The sequence below is a fragment of the Pteropus vampyrus genome, unplaced genomic scaffold (assembly GCF_000151845.1).
Source record: "Pteropus vampyrus isolate Shadow unplaced genomic scaffold, Pvam_2.0 Scaffold642, whole genome shotgun sequence".
NCBI classification, from domain to species: Eukaryota; Metazoa; Chordata; class Mammalia; order Chiroptera; family Pteropodidae; genus Pteropus; species Pteropus vampyrus.
The window spans coordinates 310,281-328,415 of record NW_011889423.1 but is presented as its reverse complement, the minus strand read 5'-3'; the positions used below and the strand labels follow the sequence as shown (position 1 = coordinate 328,415).

Below are 18,135 nucleotides of genomic sequence, written 5' to 3'. Positions count from 1 at the left end.
CATGTCCTGGCCACTGTGAATAATGCTGCTACGAACATCGGTGTACAAATATCTTCTTGGATATGAGTTTTCAAGTCTTTGGAGTAAATACCCAGTAGAGGGATTGCTAGATCAGATGGTAGGTCAATTCTTAGGTTTTGAGGAACCTCCACACTGTTTTCCATAGTGGCTGTACCAATTTGCAGTCCCACCAGCAGTGTGTAAGTGTTCCTTTTTCTCTCCATCCTCTCCAACATTTGTTATTACTTATCCTGTTGATTATAGCTATTCTAACAGGTGTGAGATGCTATCTCATTGTGGTTTTGATTTGCATTTCCCTAATAGCTAGCAATGTTGAGCATCTTTTCATATATTTGTTGGCCATTTGTATGTCCTCTAGGGAGAAGTGTCTGTTCAGGTCCTCTGCCCATTTTTTCACTGGATCATTTGTGGGATTTTTTTTGTTGTTGTCGTTATTGAGTTGTATGAGTTCTTTGTATGTTTTGGATATTAGGCCCTTATCGGAGGTGTTGCTTGCAAATATATTTTCCCATTGGGATGTTTGTCTCTCTACCTTGTTGATAGTTTCTTTTGCTGAGCTTTTTAATTTGATGTAGTCCCATTCATTTATTTTAGCTTTTACTTCCCTTGCTTTTGAGGTCAAATTCATAAAATCTTCTTGAAGTCCAAGGTCCTTGAGCTTAGTTCCTATGCTTTCTTCTATGCATTTTATTGTTTCAGGTCTTATATTTAGTTCTTCAATCCATTTTGAGTTAATTTTGGTGTGTAGTGATAGACAACAGTCTAGTTTCATTCTTTTGCCAGTGACCTTCCAATTTTCCCAGCACCATTTATTGAAGAGGCTTCCCTTTCTCCATTGTATGATTTTGGCTTCTTTGTTGAAAATTATTTGCCCATATAAATATGGGTTTACTTCTGGACTCTCAATTCTGCTCCACTGGTGCATGTGTCTGTTTTGCTGCCAATACCATGTCATTTTGATTACTGTTGCTTTGTAGTATAATTTGAGGTAGGGCAGAGTGATCCTCCAGCCTCATTCTTTTTTCTCAAGATGGCTTTGGCAATTTGGGGTCTTTTGTGGTTCCATACAAATCTGATGAGTTTTTGTTCTATTTCTTTAAACAATAAAGCCTTTAAATATTAGCTAAGTTGTCAAGAAAATAAAGGTTATTCCTAGAGATGACAAATTAAAAGGAAGCTGAAAATAAGAATGTATTTCAAATATCTAAAACAGAGCCTGGTACGTAGAAGTTACCCAAAAGCTATTTGTTGAATGAGTGAAAGACCGATGAGCAGATGACAGCCACTGTTGTGAGAGATATCGTTAGATTCAAGTAACCAGCAGCCTGAGTGTTAGTAATCATTTCCACATGAGGCCTACTCCAGTGACCATTTGAAAGTGAACTCCCACATACAGCTAAAACAGAGTGCTATTGTCAGTGAAAAGGCAGACTAGAAAGAATTTCCCTTGTAGCAGGAGGACATTCAAGATTTTCTACCTCAAGAAAAAAGTCATCTTTGAGGATTCTTAATTGAAACTCTGCCTACACACACAAAATGTTTGTTATTTGGGAAACCCCAAGCTGATAAACACTGTTCCTATTGATAGCAGCCATAGACAAAATGAATACAAACTCAGGAGGGTCTTACCCTCAACACCCATAGCACAAGATTCCTTTAAACAAAGATTTTTGGAACATAAGCTCACAATCCAAAACAAAAACATAGACAAGGGACTTCATTAAAATAAAAACTTTTGTGCTTCAAAGGATACTATCAAGACAGCAAAAAAGACAGAATGGTAGGTAATATTTGCAAACCATATATGTGATAAGGGACTGATATCTAGAATATATAAGAACACCTATATCTCAATAATACAAAGAAAATAACTCAATTAAAACATAGGCAAACAATTTGAACAGACTTTTCTCCAGAAAAGTTAAACAAATGGTCAATAAGCATATGATGTTCAACATCATTAGTCATCAGGGAAGTCAGATCAAACCACAATGAGATATCACTTCATACCCACTTAAAAAGACAGATAATAACAAATATCAATGAAAATGTGAAGGAATTGAAATCCTCATACACTGCTAGTGAGAGTGTAAAATGGTGCATTCACTTTAGAAAATAATCTTCCAGTTCCTCGAAAATTAAACATAGAGTCACCATATGACCCATAAATTCCACTCCTAGTCATATACCTAAGAGAAATAAAAACGTTTGTGTCCACACAGAAACATGTACGCAATGTTCGTAGCAACTTTATAATGCCGAAAAGTGGTTCAAATGACCATCGATTGATGATTAGATAAATAAAATGTTGTATATCCAGTCAACAGAATATTATTTGGCAATACAAAAGAGTAAAATATCAATTCATGCTACAACATGGATGAGTCTTAAAAAGTGAAATAAGTTAATCACAAACGACCATATGTTGTATGATTCCATTTATATGAAATAGCAAGAACAGACAAATCTATACATATGGAAAAGAGATTTGTGGTTACCCAGGGCTGCAGGAGAGGGTTGGGAGGACGAGAGGAGAGACTTTTAATGGGGTACAGGGTTTATTTTGGGAGTAATAAAAATATTCAAAAACTGTAGTGATGGTTGTACAACTCTGTGAATATACCAAAAGCCATTTAAATGTACACTTTAAATGTGTGAATTATATCAATAAAGTTGTTATATTACCAAAAAACACACAAGCAATCAGGACTCTAAGAACAAAAGTCAGCAGATATATAATAAAAAGCAGACTTAGACCATAAGAACTTCAGATAATATAGCCATTAGAGATAGATTATAAATTAAGAATGTTTAAAACGTTTAAAGAAATAAAAAAGGATCAATAACATTCAAGAAGTGGAAAGTCTAAAATAGAAAATGTCATTGAAATTAAAGACTGACTATCTTACACAGAAGATTAGAAAGGCAAAGATATTTAGTAAACTATCACAGATCTTAAGAAAATATACAAAATGCAGCACAAAAAGAAAAAGATGTAGGAAATGTTGAAAAGAGGCTAAGAGATTCTCCAGGTTTTATAAGGAGAGAATAGAACAGAAAACAAATCAAGTGCTGACTTTGTACTGTCAATTTATTTAAGCCGGAACTACATTTTCCAGAATTTATTTTCTGTAAAGATCTAAATTTTCTATATGAATATGGAGAAATTTATAGTGAGATTTGGAAAGTGAAAACATCATACACAGCAGCCACTGTGTTCTGGAGACTGACATAGGATGCCAGGCTCTTTTGCAGCTTGTACTTGTTGGATAATCTGCTCTCCCACTTATTGGCATGGGGCTTCAGTTGGGCCCACGACTCCTCTAGCACCGATGGATCTCTTCCTTCAGCCCATCCAATTCCTGGACCAACTGCATGGGTAGTTCTATGATAAAGGGTGCCAGCTCCTCCTGCAGGTCCCCTACATTAAGGGTCGAAAACAGTGAGAGATTGATGTAGATTCCAGTTTGCCTTTTTGATTCCAGTTTGTGGATTTTATGGTTTCAGTTTCACTTGCTGCTTTCACTTCATGTCCTTCCCAACTGCTCACCCTGCTGAGCTACAGAGACTTCAAGCCTAACACTAACCATAGAGGCAAGAGCCTTACATAGACTTCCTCATTGGCTCCCACAATTATGTAATGCTAATTCCTATCATAAATCTCTTATTCTTCATCACTGATAGTGGCTCCACTTCTCTGATTGAATCTGAAATGATATATTTTCTCTTGTAATAATAAGCCACATGGTTTTCCCTGTTTCCTCATCATTTTTCAAATACCTGATTTTGTTTTCATGTTTTTAGAAGACTCCTTGGTAATGTGGAACAGCAAAATCTCATCATATTGGTTTTTTTTGAAGGACAAATGACATAAGGCATGAGAAGGAGTGTCACTGGTGATTTCCTGGGTACACTTTTGCATGATTCAAGTGGGGAAAGGTCACATTATAACAGCTGAGAGTACGACAAGCCCGCATTGACAAAGAAGTGTCATAGCTATTGTTCAGGAGATGAGGAAGTCACAATCTAATAGCTCTAGCTGAGATTGTACAGGCCCTGACTCTATTGGCTGATGTCCTAAGTGGGGCCCGGAGTAGGTTAGTTCAGTAATTATACACAATCAAATCCTTTTTTAAAATCCTCATTTCCAAGAAAACTATGACTTTGTGAAACTTTGCATATGGACGTCTCCCTTGGGTCCCTCCCTCTTTTTTTTCTGCATTGCAGATATCTCAAACATTTCAAGATCTGACAATACAAAAAAAAAAAAAAGTAAGGACTTTAGCACACGTTAAGTTTTTCCAGGGCCCAGACTTTCTCTGTGCCCCTTTTACATTCCCCAGTCAGTGAAGATGAACTGGTGTTCTCAGTCCCAAGAATTAACAAAATTACTTGTCAGAAGTGTTAGCAGCACAACAAACTCTGAACTCAGACTCATAGCTATGGAAACTGGTTCTGCTTCCTTCAGGTGGAGCCCAGAAAATCAAATCCCAATTCCTGCCACTAAAGAAAAGCAATGCCTGCTGAATCTTCAGCCAGATGCCCTTTTTCTGGTTCACGACGGACATGATTTTCTTAAAGTTTAATTATCTTATTTCGGGTTTTGAAACTCCCACCTCTCTCCCACATAAAATGATTCTAAACCTATTTCTGCTTTTCAGAACAAGTTTTTCTTCTTTCACTTCCCTCCTCAAAACACAAGATACTCCCTTTAATGTCCTCCTCTGTGCCTTTGTTAAAGTGCTGCTAAATTATCTTGATCTTGAATGTGGAGCCCAGCCACTATCTCTGCTTCTACTATGGTAGTAGAAGGAGCGATGGTGCCACTTACATCTGTGGTGATAAAAGTCTTTAAGTGTGAGAACATACGTAGGCCCAGGAGCTCACTCTTGGTAATCCAACATACTTTTGTCCAGGTTTCAGGGCAGGGAAAGAACCCACTAAATAATCCTGGAGATATCCTAAGACCTCAGGGCAGATGTGTGCTGTCCAGATCCTCCCCTTCACAGCCAAGCTTCTAAAAAAGAATGATTTACCTATGTTCCACACCTTTCCCTTATTCTTCAACCTATCCAGCGCAATCATCTTCCCTAAATTTTCTACTTTAAATACTAGCAAAGATTATCATCAGTGCCCGAATGACTAAATCAGCCATCAAGGTTTCTTTCTCCAATTCCATCACTCATTGCTATTCTGTTCTCAACTTTTTAAACACTGGTGATCACCAGGGCCTGTCCTTAAATCCTTTCTCTCTCTATGAATGCTCTTCTCTGTGGATTCTTAGCCAAAACTGTGTTAACCAATCACTGCCCTGTGTTTTCCGTTCTTAAAATTCCTATCTTTAGTTTGGATCTCGAACCTCAAAAATTTATATCCAGCTTCCTACTTTGCATCTCCACCAGAAGTCCTTTAGCAAACAAATCAAAGCCCAGGCTAGATATATCACCTTTCTAATGGGACAATCAACCTGGAAGTCAGGACATACTGGCAGATTCTCCTCCCTCTCTCTTCCTTTCCTCCAATCACCTGAATCACACTATTCCTTCCTACCCACATAACTTTTCCAAGAGAGGAACCTCAAAAAGGAAAAATATAATCGGGTCAGACAAATCTTGTCAAAAGTCCCCGTGTACAAGCAGTTTAGGAAGATAAGCAAGTTTGAAGGCCTCTTATTCCCCGGTTAGTAAACTTGGGCAACTTCTAGAAACCAGAATCAACCACACTCTTTGGTTACCGGTAGACACTTAACACTACAGCCCGCTGGTTTTCCAGGTGAGCAGTGAAAGAACATCAAAAGTCTCGTAGATTCTTGCTGGAAACAGTGGATTCTTGCCAGAACAGCTGTTGTTGCATTGTATTGCGTTTTGTGAAATAATACCTGGAAACAGTTCAATTGTGCTCCCTTAGGACGGAATGGGTGTCTGTGCCGTTTGAGCCAGAGGGTTCCCTGGGTTGAATCTTCGCATTAGGATGACTGCCACAGCACTTGTGATTGTGAAATAGACAGACTAGGGCCTCAGGAAGAGAATTCTGTCCCAGCATTGCAACCCCAACACGCTCCAAGTACCACTTTTTTTCCGTGTGAAATGCCCTAGTGGGAGTGCACTTGCCTTCTCCGCTCGAAGTGCCAGGGTGAGAACTACGGGAACAAGAACAAAGGACCTCTGCCAGGGCTAGATTAGGGGTCCGGAACTGCAACGAAGCCGTTGGCCCACGGTGGTACTTTCATTGTCCCTGAATCGGTCTACAGATAAGAACAATTTACAAGCTGATTCTGTTGAGGTTGAGAACAACTTGAGTGGACCTAAGCTTGGTGGTGTTGACTTTATTGGCTTTTATGGTGGGGTAAAAAACAAAAACAAAAACAAACCTCGGGCTCGTCCGGGATTTGAACCCGGGACCTCTCGCACCCAAAGCGAGAATCATACCACTAGACCAACGAGCCAATAACTATATTTCCAGTTTTCCTTAAGAATATTCATTTATCCTGTTAGTTGCATCGTAAAATCCGAGGACTTTTTTTAAAATTTCTTTCCTAAGCTGCGGAATCTGAGAAACATGAGTCATAGCGTTCCAGAGCTACGAATGTTCAGTAAAGGACTCAGGCTGATCTGCCAGTCTGTCTTGGACCCTTCTGAGAGAGTCTCGGTACGTAACAGGGTTAAGACCAGAACCATAGCAAACGGCCTGGAGTTAGAAGACCAAGGGAAAATAAGAACCGTCGATTTCACCAAGAGGCAAAAGTTACTACCCTCAAGGACCGGCTGCAAAGGAACTCGATAATATACCCTGGCTGAGGTCAAACTACTGCCTTAGCCTGCTTGTCTATGCTATCTAACATCGTTAATGCTCCCTCCGTCCCCACTCTTTATTCAATAAATTTTGTACTGTAGGTCTGGATTTAGAGCATCTCTCTAGGGCGCGCAGAAAGTAGCATCGAAGGAGTTGCGTTTCCAAAATCGTCTTCTATAGAAGCCTGCATCCGCCTGCTTCTCTATCACCCAGAAGGTGGTGGGTGCAATAGGAACCGAGGGCGTTGTCCTTACTCTGCAGTTCCTTATCTTTGGAGAATGAATTTTCTGGGCTCTAGCTTGTCTGCCTTGGTCACATTGTCTACCCAGCGCCGGGCACGTTAGGGGACAAACTCGGTAAATAGCTGTTCAATGTTTGGCTGAATTGGGCGGGCTGAGAACGGAGGAGAGAAAAGGGGAAGAAGAGCGCTCTCCTCCCAATCTTGCTCTGCGTCACCACTTTCTATTTATTCTGAACTTCAGGTTGGGCATTGAGAAGAGTCCCGCGGTCCAGAGAGAGGAAGCTGCCTCTCGGACTTCGAATTGTTAGCAGAGTGCGTTAAATGACCAAGGAAAGAGTCAGTCCCCTTCTAGTCAGCTTCTGCTTCAGGAAACCCGGAGGAATCTCAGGGCCAGATTGGCCGTGCCTGAGCCTGACTCTGCTAAGAGGCCGCGGGGAAGCCTGGATGTCTTCACGCCCTCATTGTCCCTCAATTTCTGAGGGTTCGAGGGGTACGTCCTGTGCTTGGAGAAAGCCGCCTCCCTTTAAAAAACAAAACAAAACACAAGCCCCGTCTAAGTTTACAAGAGCTGGATCACTTTTATAATAATTCAAGCAGATTGGTGACAATGACGCTAATGACAGATCTTGCATCCTTCTCTTCTGTAAGGCACCCTTACCCTACTCCACTTTACCCCAGGGCTCCACTTGTGGCCCCTGTGTTGCCTGAGCTCAGTGACTTTTCAGACCTGAGGCTGAGGATCAAGTACTGTGGGCGCTAGTCTTCCAGTGACGTACATTCCAGTTTGGGCCTGGTCAAGAACGTCTCTTTCTTATATATAAAGAGATACATTTTTTTCAAAACAATTTTTTTTAATATTTAATGATTTGTTGCATTGTATTTAGACAGAAATTCTATTTGACTGACGTTTTAAAATATAAGGTATTCAACATTACACAGAAGCTTGCAGGGTGGCTCTATAGCTCATGAGTTAGGACGCTGGCCTTAAACCTAGAGTTAGTGAGGTAGAGGTGATCCCTTAATTTCCTCCACATTTACAAAGAGAAGCGCTCTCTATTTTGGTCAACGGGTGTGATCTTTCCAGGAAAATCAGATCTTGGAGATTTGGGACGAAAGATCATGGAATCGGGGCTCCTATGATCCCGGATAAAAAGGTAAGTGTTTGTGTCCTTCGGTAAATAGGGAAAAAAATAGATAACTCAGATATCTTCGAGAGGACTCCGCTATTTGGTGGAGTCTGCACCTCTGCGACAGAGATCAAATTAGCCTCAGCCCACTGACAGCCATGAGGTGATCCCCACTCCCAGGGGCCACAGGAGCGTGGAGTCCTCCGCACTTTGCTGCTTTGCAGCCTACCTGTCGGATTCTCCTGTACTTCTGGAGCGAGAACTAGCTCGCAAATTACTCTAGGGCAGCCTAGTCTCAAGGTACGACCCAAGCCAGGTGGTTTCTCCTTCTCCTTCTCCTTCTCCTTCTCCTTCTCCTTCTTCTGCTTCTCCTTCTCCTTCTGCTTCTCCTTCTCCTTCTGCTTCTCCTCCTCCTCCTCCACCTCCTCCCCTTCTTTTTTTTTTTTTTTACAGTCAAAAGGAAAGTTTATTAGAAAAGATGTAGCACTCCACAGATAGAATGTGGTCTCCTCTCAGAGGCAGAGAGTGAGAGGGACAGTGAAAGAGGGACGGTGAGAGAGAGAGAGTAAAGGCACTCTCTCCTCTGCTTCTATCCTCACTTCCTCAGACTCTGACTCCGCATTCTGTGCTCCAGGCTGCTCCCGAGATTCGATTAATTATAGTCTTGACTCTGGAGAGTTCTTGAATTCCAACCTGAATTTGAACCTCGAATACAAAGAAGCCAGGCCACGCATTAACTTACTTATGTACAAAGATTTATGATAAGCTTTAAGTCATGCACCCTTCGATAGCTCAGCTGGTAGAGCGGAGGACTGTAGAGTTAGGCCCCTACGGACATCCTTAGGTCGCTGGTTCGATTCCGGCTCGAAGGAAGTGCTCATTCTTTTGCTGCACTATCCTACTTATTTTCCAGAAGGTTTTATTAACTTCCTACTCCAACGACTATGAGACATTTAATTCTATTTTCAGGCAACAAGAGAACAGCTTTTTGCCGACCATGAAAATTAATTTCACCTGTCGTCCTTGTGATCATACAGATGTGGTTTGGTTTACTAAGGAGATGAGAATTAATGGCTTTCATTTTATATCTGAATGTTAATTCCAATCTTTAAGACCAGCTATCATTGACTGAATATTGGCTAACATCCCTCAACCCTAGCTCCATCCATACACTTTTTCTTTACCGTGAATAATTCATACGGGGCAATTCAAGGTTTAAAGAGAAACACTGTAGAAAGGCCTACCCTTGGAAAGAATGTGAACAATAATACAGATAATAAGCAATGCAAAAAACCAAATACAGAAATGTTTCATTAACAAGAAAGAAATACTTAGTAAAACAAGGGGCAATTATTTCATCACCAAATTATAAAAAGTTAATATTCAATACTAACAAGGATGAAGTGAGGACATTGTTGTAGAATGTCACTACTTTCTGGAGGACAGTTGGGCCTTAAAAAAATCAAGAAACTTCAAGAGACATCGTATTTGATTAATTTTTCTATTTCTACTTTTAGAAATTTATTTTATTCATATATAAAAACAATATATGGCACGTGTTAATCTGTGGGTGATTTGTATTCTTTATACTCATGTATTTTTTAAAAACATGCCATGTATACACATTAAAAAACAACAACAGTGTTTTAAACTTACAAAGTGAAGTTAAAAAAAACCCTTATGCCACTATGGAAGACATTTTGGCACTTTCTTACAAAACTAAACATATTTTTACCATACAATCCTGGAATCGCGTTCCTACGTACTTACCCAAATGAGTTGAAAACTTATGTCCACACAAAAACTTGCCTATTAATGTTTATAGTAGCCTTACGTATAATTGCTAAAACTTGAAAGCAATAAAGATGTTCTTCGATAGGTGACTAGAAAAATAAACTGTGGTAAATCCATACAATGGAATATTATTCAGCACTAAGCAAAGATAGCAAGTCATAAAATGATGTGGAGGAACTTGAAATGCATGTTACTAAGTGAAGAGGCCAATCTGAAAAGGCTATATACTGTACAATTCCAAGTATATGACATTCTGAAAAAGCCAAACTATGGAGACAGTAAAAAGATCAGTGATTGGGTGTAGGATAGAGGGGAGGGGGGATGTATTGGCAGAACGCAGATAATTTTTAGGGCAGTAAAACTATTCTGTATGAGATACTATAATGATGGATGTTTGTTTTTAGACATTTGTCAAAACTCGCAGAATGTACAACACAGAGTAAACCCTAATGTAAACTATGGACTTCAGTTGATAATGATTTATCAATGCTTGTTCACTGATTGTAACAAATGTATGACAGTAGTACAGATGTTGATATTAGGGAGGCTATGGGGAGGGGAAGGAGGAGAGCGGGTATGTAGGAACTCTCTGTACTTTTCACTTACTTTTGCTGTAAACCTAAAACTGCTTGTCTCCATCGGTTCAGGTTGCTATAACAAAAATACTAAAGACCAGGTGGGGGTTAAACCAAACATTTATTTCTCATGGTTCTAGAAGCTGTGAAGTCCAAGATCAGGGTGCCAACAGATTTAGTGTCTGATGAGAGCCCATTTCCTAGTTTGTAGACAGTTGCCTTCTCTCTGTATCCTCGCTTGGCTCAGAGAGAAATCTCTCTCATCTCTTCTTATAAGAGCACTAATCCCATTCATGAGGGCTCTACTCTCATGACCTAATTACTGCCCAAACATCCTACCTCCAAATACTATTACATTGGAGATTAAAGCTTCAACATATGAATCTTTGGAGGGGGGTACATAAAATTTTAGTTCATGGCGCTGCTCTAAAAAAGATCTATTAATTAAAACAAAAACAAAAACAAAAACAAAAACAACCAATGACTTAGTAATTTACAGATTAGTTGAAGGAACAAAATAGATAATGCTGTGTTGCTATATTGATTCTATTAGTCAACATGTACAAAATAATAGGGGAGCACATCCAGCACATTGAAAAGGGGTGATCAGAATAGAGAGACAGGACTAAACAAAGAGAGCTTTCTTAAGTTGAATTTCGAACTAGAATTTGACAGAAATATTGATGGAGTGAGGGTGCTTTTAGGTATGTATGTGTGGTGGAATGACAAAAAAAGTTAGCAAAAGTGACAGATGTATCAGGAGGAGTGGCAGGAAGAGCACTAGAAAAGAGTGGGGAAGGGGGTATGGCATGTGTTGCAGGGCGTGGCTGAAGAAGTGGCAGAGGATCTCCAGGGGAATTGGAGGAAGGATGACAAGGGGACAGAGGAAGGATTGCAAAAAATGGCCAGAGGAATTAGAGGTGGGGTGTGACAAGGTGATGGAAGGCAGTTTTAGTGGCCACAGAGCTGATGGGGCAGAAAAGGGATAGGGGGTGACATGAGTGAATGGTGATAGAAGCAGTGTCTTTCCATCAACAAGGAGATGGAATTGACTGGAACTAAGGGCCAGTGAAGGAGCTATAGGTAAAAGAGGCAAAAGAGTAAAACAATACAAATGAAAACCCTCCAAAGTGGAGCTCTAGAAAACCCAGGAAGTGCTAGTGTCATTGATGAATGTGGAGAATGCTGGACATGGTCTGATTGGGGAAGAGCTGAGTGGGAGAGAAGAGGGAGGGGATTTCAGGCTAACTGTCTTTTGGATGGAGATGATGGCCTAATCGGGGACATTCTCTAGGTGGTTGAAAGTATACAACTTGAGAGAACAGGTTTCTGGGAGTCATTAGAAGGAGATAAACAGAAATATAAAAATTAAATGATCTTGAGATAATGCATATAATTAAATTTCAAAAAGAAGGAAAAATAAACATTGAAAAAGACGGAAAGATTGCCCTGGGAAGAAAAGGACAGTGATGTGGGAATACAAAGAAGGAATTTTACAGAAATGTCAGCAATGTCCAATTTAGCCACAGGTGTAGAGGCATTTTTTCCCCATAAGGCACTGGGAACAAAGCAATTTTGGAGAAAAATATGACTTTTTTTGAGAAGAGCTCTGGGGCCCAAGATATTTCTTGAAGGGAGGTGGGTGAAAAGAAAGGGAACTGGTTGTGAGGAGTCATCAAAGTGGAATGGGAGGGGGCCTGAGAAAATACGGAAGAGAATTTTGAACTAGGAGGAAGAAACATTAAAAGGAAGGCAGAATCGGAAAATGGCATGAAAAATCCCAAGACTTTGGTTCTTGCAGAGTCATAGTTCTCTGCTCTCTCTCATTCATTCTTCATGCCACTGCAGGTAAATTCTCTATTTCCTGAGGGAGTTGCTAAGCCAAATCCATGAGTATTACTGTGGATAACAGGGGCTGTAAAGACTGAAAAGTGAAGCTGGACAACCCTTCTAAGAGGACACCATTAAATAGACCCCAATTGTATCCTCTACTCTTTCCCACACTGAGTTAGATATGCACAGGCATTGCAGTTGGGTGGTTCTGAGAACTAGAGAGTCTCCAAGACAGGTAGATTCATTTGGAAGGGACAAGATTGTGGCTAAGCCAACAACTTCACAGCACACCTTCCTGGGCCTGATGCACGGAGTCAGTCAAGAATCAGCTTTGACATGTTTTAGAATCACAAACCTATCTGCAAATTCAAATTCAAAATAACTGTTTACCGTTCCCTTTTGCCTCCTCCCCTTCCTCATGAGGCAACACTGCCTGAGTGAGAGCTTGTCGCCTGGTAAGTACTGGCTTTCTGCATTCATTCATTCATTCATTCATTCATCATACAAAGTAATTGAAACCAAAAACGGGTCTGTGCAGGTTATTTTGCGAGCTCGGGTGTTGGCGGCGGGCTCAGGGAGCAGCGGGGCCCTTGCTGGGAAGCTTTCCGTACTGATTGGTGCCTAAACCAGGTCAAGGGAATGATTCGATTTGAGCATGGATTTTAGTAGAGGAGGACCGGAAGATTTCCCTCTTACGCTAGCACAAAAGCGGCGCAACAGATTGGATATAAGGAAAGTCGGGTACAAAGAGCAAGTCTAAGCAGGGGAGGTCAGGAGAGGAACAGGGGAGTTTTAAGCAGAAAGCCAACGTGACTTGATATACAAAGAAAAAGCCCGCCGAAGGAAATTTTGAATGGGATGAGGATTTCAAGGGTCTTTAATACATACAAACCCTAAAATGCCCTTTCAAGTAGAATTTTAGTATTCAGGACTTGTGAGTAGACCAAAACAGACCCGTGGCAGTGGTGGGATTCGAACCCACGTCCCCGAAGAGACTGGAGCCTAAATCCAGCGCCTTAGACCGCTCGGCCACACTACCACAAATAACAGGGATTTCCTCATTCCTAAACTACTTTTTCTCAACATACAGACTCAAAATTCTGATTTTTCTCCACGGATAGTAGCGTTTCCATTCATTACTAGAAATTTGAGCAAACTCGGGGAGAGGAAGAATCATCGCGTTCTCACACATCTCGGAAGTGTGCTAGAAAGCAATGTCCTTGGAAGACTTCTACTTGTTCTTTACCTAGGCAATTAGAAGCAGAAAGAAAAATAATCCCACTGGCTACTTATTGCAAGAGATTAGAGAAGACTGAATAAGGAGCTTCCAGATGTTGGGTCGCTGATCTGGGGCTGTGCATCTCATCCAGAGGACGAGTAGGGTCGGAGTTCAGATCCAGTATGAGGCGCCCTTTCGTTCACAGATCTAACAGATCTGGCAAACGTGTCGCTGTGTTCCAGAGAAACTCCCGGGTCGTCTCCTCCAGCAGGTTCAGTCAGAATTGAGAGGTCTAATTGCTGGCCTTCGTGGTGAGTAACCGAGAAAGAAGCACTCTCGGGTAGACAGACGCACACTTGAGCCATTTCTCTAATATATAGGCATCAAAGTGACTCTCAGAGGGAGGTGACATTCCAACAGCGTCTCCAGCCCAGAAGAGGGTGAGTTCCTGGCTTCCCTTGTGTCCTGGCGCCACTAGCTCCATTCTGTTTCTTTCGAAGGGAGTGAAGGGAAAGCTAGGGAAGTTTCAGAAGTGATACCCCAGGGTCTCCAGCACCCAAAGTGGGCGCGAAACCCTGGGTAGATATGTTATTTATATCCTTTGCTGTTCCTGATTGGCTATTTCTGGGTCTCTGGATCCAGAAATTCTTGCAGGAGGCTAATCAAAGTTTACCCACTTAAAATGCCGGCTCCTCCTCTCCGCCTCGATCACTCCATAAATCACATCCCCCTCTTGCCTGCCCTCGTCCAAGGGCTCTCCGAAGTCTTTCCCCACGTCCTGAGGGGTCAGGGTCGGGGTTGCGGAGAGAGAAACAAAGTTTTCCTTCACGGGATCTTCACCGGGCGAATGTCCTGCTAGTTCCCCGTCATCGCTGACGAACGGAATTTCTAGAAAACCTGCTAGGAAACAGGGATCAGGGAGTCCGGGATGAATGTAGACCGAAGCAGGGAAGCGGGGTCTGAGAAGGCTGGGGTCAGCAGGGAAAGGGGCAGACTCCTCCAGCGCCCCATCAGCACCGCGCCCCCGCCAGTCTCCGCTGCCCGCGGGGCCACCTCCCCTCCACTTATGACTTCATCTCACGCGAATCCAGCCCCTCACCCCCTCCCCACCCCGCCGACACCTTGGTGGGGGCTCCCTGGTCGCTCCTCTTCACCCTCTGGTTTCCTCCCTCCAGTCCCAGTTCACCGGGCGAGCTCCCGGAGCAGAGCCGGGTGTCCACCCGTTGACTTCTACCAAGTTCTCTTTCTCCCCAGGAGCTATCCCGGTCAGGAGCAAAGCCCTGCTGGCGCCGCTGTCTTGCAGAAAGGTCAAGATGTGGCTTCTATAACTACGTTACTAGAGGCGGAGGAATTCAAACGTTCGGCTCTCTAGCCCTTTCGGCTGAAGGGCATAACTTTTAAGAGACTTCACTTGGTGTTTCCACGCTTTTTGAGAATCCTCAGAAAAAAGTAAGATTATTGCCTTTGCTGTACATGCAAATCTTTGCCACATGCCACAGCACTGGGAAGACTGATGTTAATCTCAAGTTGAGAACCTAGAAATCATGTGCAACCACTATTTTAGTGTGTATGATGAAGAGGCATTCGTCTGAAAGAGAGAAGACTCTGGGACTCTATTAGTTGATAGTACGTGGGGAGCGAATGGGAAGGAAGAGAACAAATATTTAAAATGTCTATTGAACTATTATGCCTAGTATATGTATAATATAGTATATATGCCTAGTACTATATGCCCTCTATGTGCCTCATACTGAACTATTATGCCAGACAAAGGACTCATGGTCCATGGTCCAGACTTCTTGGGAAACCTCGTCTGAGGCTTTTGATGAGATCATCAAAGGAGATTATATAGTCACATTTACGTTTGTGTGTGTTAGTGCTAATTTGGTAAACATGCCCATTTAAATAAACCACAGTTTCTGTAGCTATGTTTTGACTCCTTTTATAAAATCAGAGATTGTCTTAAGATGGAAGTGACCTGAGCCCTTCTTGATCCTTTTTAGTACTAAATCGGGCAATAAAAGGAACCAGTCAACAGGAAAAAACTTGGTCATTACAGTAGTGATCCTGAGGTGCTTTATGTTCAGGTTCCCCAAACGGAAAGACTTCAAAGCACTTTCTTATTAGGAGAGAAAGTACCACACTCCGGTGTCACTCGTGGAAGTTCCTTTACTAATCTAACCAGTGGGCATAGTTTCTCTTATTCAATCACAGGTGCTTGAGCCCTCAGTATCTGCCTTGAACTCACTGGTTCTTTCAGTGGAGGGAGGAGTCTTGGTCTATTCTCTATCACCTGTTGGATTGCACAGGTCAAGGAAGTGCCCTGACACCCGCAAGCCCTGTGTCTCAGATTTCCTAATGGAGTGGTAATACTGCCAAATACTTAATTGTCCAGTAACCTAAACAAATAGATAACCACCCCTTTGGAAAGATGCCTAATACACTTAAATGCAATATGTTGTCTGGCACATGCCTATTTCCTTCGGATTCCTTCAGTATTATAGGTTCCAGCATTCTGGAACCTAAATATTGCTGGGGAATTTAACCTTGGATTTCCTGCTCTCCATACTGTGTTAACAGTCCAGATGATGAAAATTTATATACAAGCAGAAAATTTACTTTAAGGCCTTGACATCCAAAATATAGTCTAGGGACCAGCAGCATCAGCATTTCCTCATAACTTATTAGAAATGCGGAATGTCAGGCTTATGGAGTCAGAATCTTAACAAGCTCCATAAAGGTTAGCGAATTTTGAGATGTACTCTGTGTTCCAATCTATATACCAAATGCTTTATGTTCAATTTAGGGCATTTGAAAATTCCCACCAGAATCTTTCTGGATCAACAGAAGTCTTGCACTACATTGTTCCTAGCTCCAGTAGAGAGCCATTCATGTATTGGCCTGAGGCCCCCATCTGCATGTGCTATAAAAATTTTGCTGAAAATTAAATACTAGTAAATAATATGTTCCTTTTGATAGATGTATCATATTAGCCCTCTCAGCACTTATTAAGCCCCTATTTAAATATTTACCTCCTATATGGTCTCAAATATTTATTACATTGATCATTATAGTAATGCAAAGTAATGTGTTGTATTGATACTTACGAATTTTCTGAAGTAAATGTTCAAAAAACATTTCTTGGTTCAAATCTTGGTCAGCTTCTCAATGAGCACACAAGAGTGTTTATAGTGGATTGAGGCACTTACGGTGAGGCTAGCGGGGAGCATCTATTGGGAGGCATTTGGAACCTGAAAGTAATAACAATAATAAAGATGATGATAACAGTGAATCCTCATTTCTCAAACTAGGAAACTGCAACTCTGCAAGGTTAAAGAACTGGCCTAGATTTTCTAGCCACTGCACTGCATATGTCAGTGTCTACACACACCAACGTAACACATCACCTGAACAAACTGATTCACAGTTTGTTTTGATTTAATTTCTTGCCCCAGAAAAAAAGTCAGGCACTCTGCCACTTCCTTAAGAATTATAATGCCTATTTGTAGGTCCAAAGAGATTATCATGTTGATTATCTTAGTAATTTCCTCCAGTGAAATGCCTCATGTAGGCAAATGGAATATAGAGGCATAATTCTTGATTCTTGTAAGCATAGCAGTCACTTGAAACAAAATCTTATAGTTGTCTTGGAGGATACTGCCTGGTGTGGAAAGACTGAGGGTTGAACACAAGGGAGTATTAATTAAGAAATACAGCTCTTGTCAAGCCACAGAAGATCCTATAACTTCACCCTGGGCAGTTGTACATGCTCATCGCACCTTAGGACAACGTTGTGAGGCTTCACCATGACTTGTCTCTAAACCAAGAATATCTGTCATTAATACCTTAGTTTGACTGTTTAAGTAGAGAATTTCTCTTCGTTAAAATTGTGTAAAGTCAGTGGCACCATGTTTTCAATTTACAAAATGGAAATTAAAGGACATAATGTTCATAAGCTTATAGATTTCTTACCTGATCTTGGACAAATTAAAACATCAAAAAATTGTGGGTAAAAGATCAGGACAGTGGTCAGAGGGTCCAAATCTTACTCAGCAGAATTGGTTCATTTCTTCTTGGAGTTGCATGAATCAGTACTCCCCGCCACCCCCACCCATGCTCTCATCTATAGCTATATTTGCAGGAAGAAACAGGTACAAGATCTTTCTTAGTTAAATAAATTTTTAGTTCTTGTTTACTAGCTTATATAAGCAAGATTTCTAAAAAATGAAAACACAGTCCTCCCTTTTTAAAAATTGCTATATCATACCGAAGATATATGTAAATCTATATATGTCTTTAAGGAAGAATTAAACTCTTCCTCCCCCACACCTCTTTTTTTCTGCTTGCTTCCATCTCTGGACCTTTAAGACAGAGGCATTAATTCCAAAACAAACTTAAGGATTTGGGGCTCTGGAGTTTAGAAAGGACAAAACCATGGCAAATCTCTTTTAAACTTCTTCCCTGGATCTTACACCTTATTATTATTATTATTATTATTAAATTTCTCACATGTCTCTGCCTTTGCACACTGTT

General features: G+C 41.2%; 1 protein-coding gene and 3 non-coding genes across 4 annotated transcripts in view; 2 read left to right on the top strand and 2 right to left on the bottom strand.

The window, feature by feature from the left end:
- The window catches only part of LOC105308951 (olfactory receptor 6S1-like), a gene marked incomplete at its 5' end in the record, with an annotated part of 25,514 nt that overhangs the window by 6,323 nt on the left and 1,056 nt on the right, over positions 1-18,135 (top strand). The window contains one exon of the mRNA XM_011385032.1: positions 8,139-8,208. Coding sequence (XP_011383334.1) covers positions 8,139-8,208 — 70 coding nt within the window. The remainder of the gene's footprint in view (positions 1-8,138; positions 8,209-18,135) is intronic.
- Positions 6,395-6,466, bottom strand: TRNAP-UGG. The gene has a single exon. It is a non-coding gene; the product is annotated as a tRNA-Pro (tRNA).
- TRNAY-GUA lies at positions 8,963-9,053 on the top strand. Its single transcript is given in 2 exon segments — positions 8,963-8,999; positions 9,018-9,053. It is a non-coding gene; the product is annotated as a tRNA-Tyr (tRNA).
- On the bottom strand, positions 13,341-13,422 carry TRNAL-UAG. Its single transcript has one exon. It is a non-coding gene; the product is annotated as a tRNA-Leu (tRNA).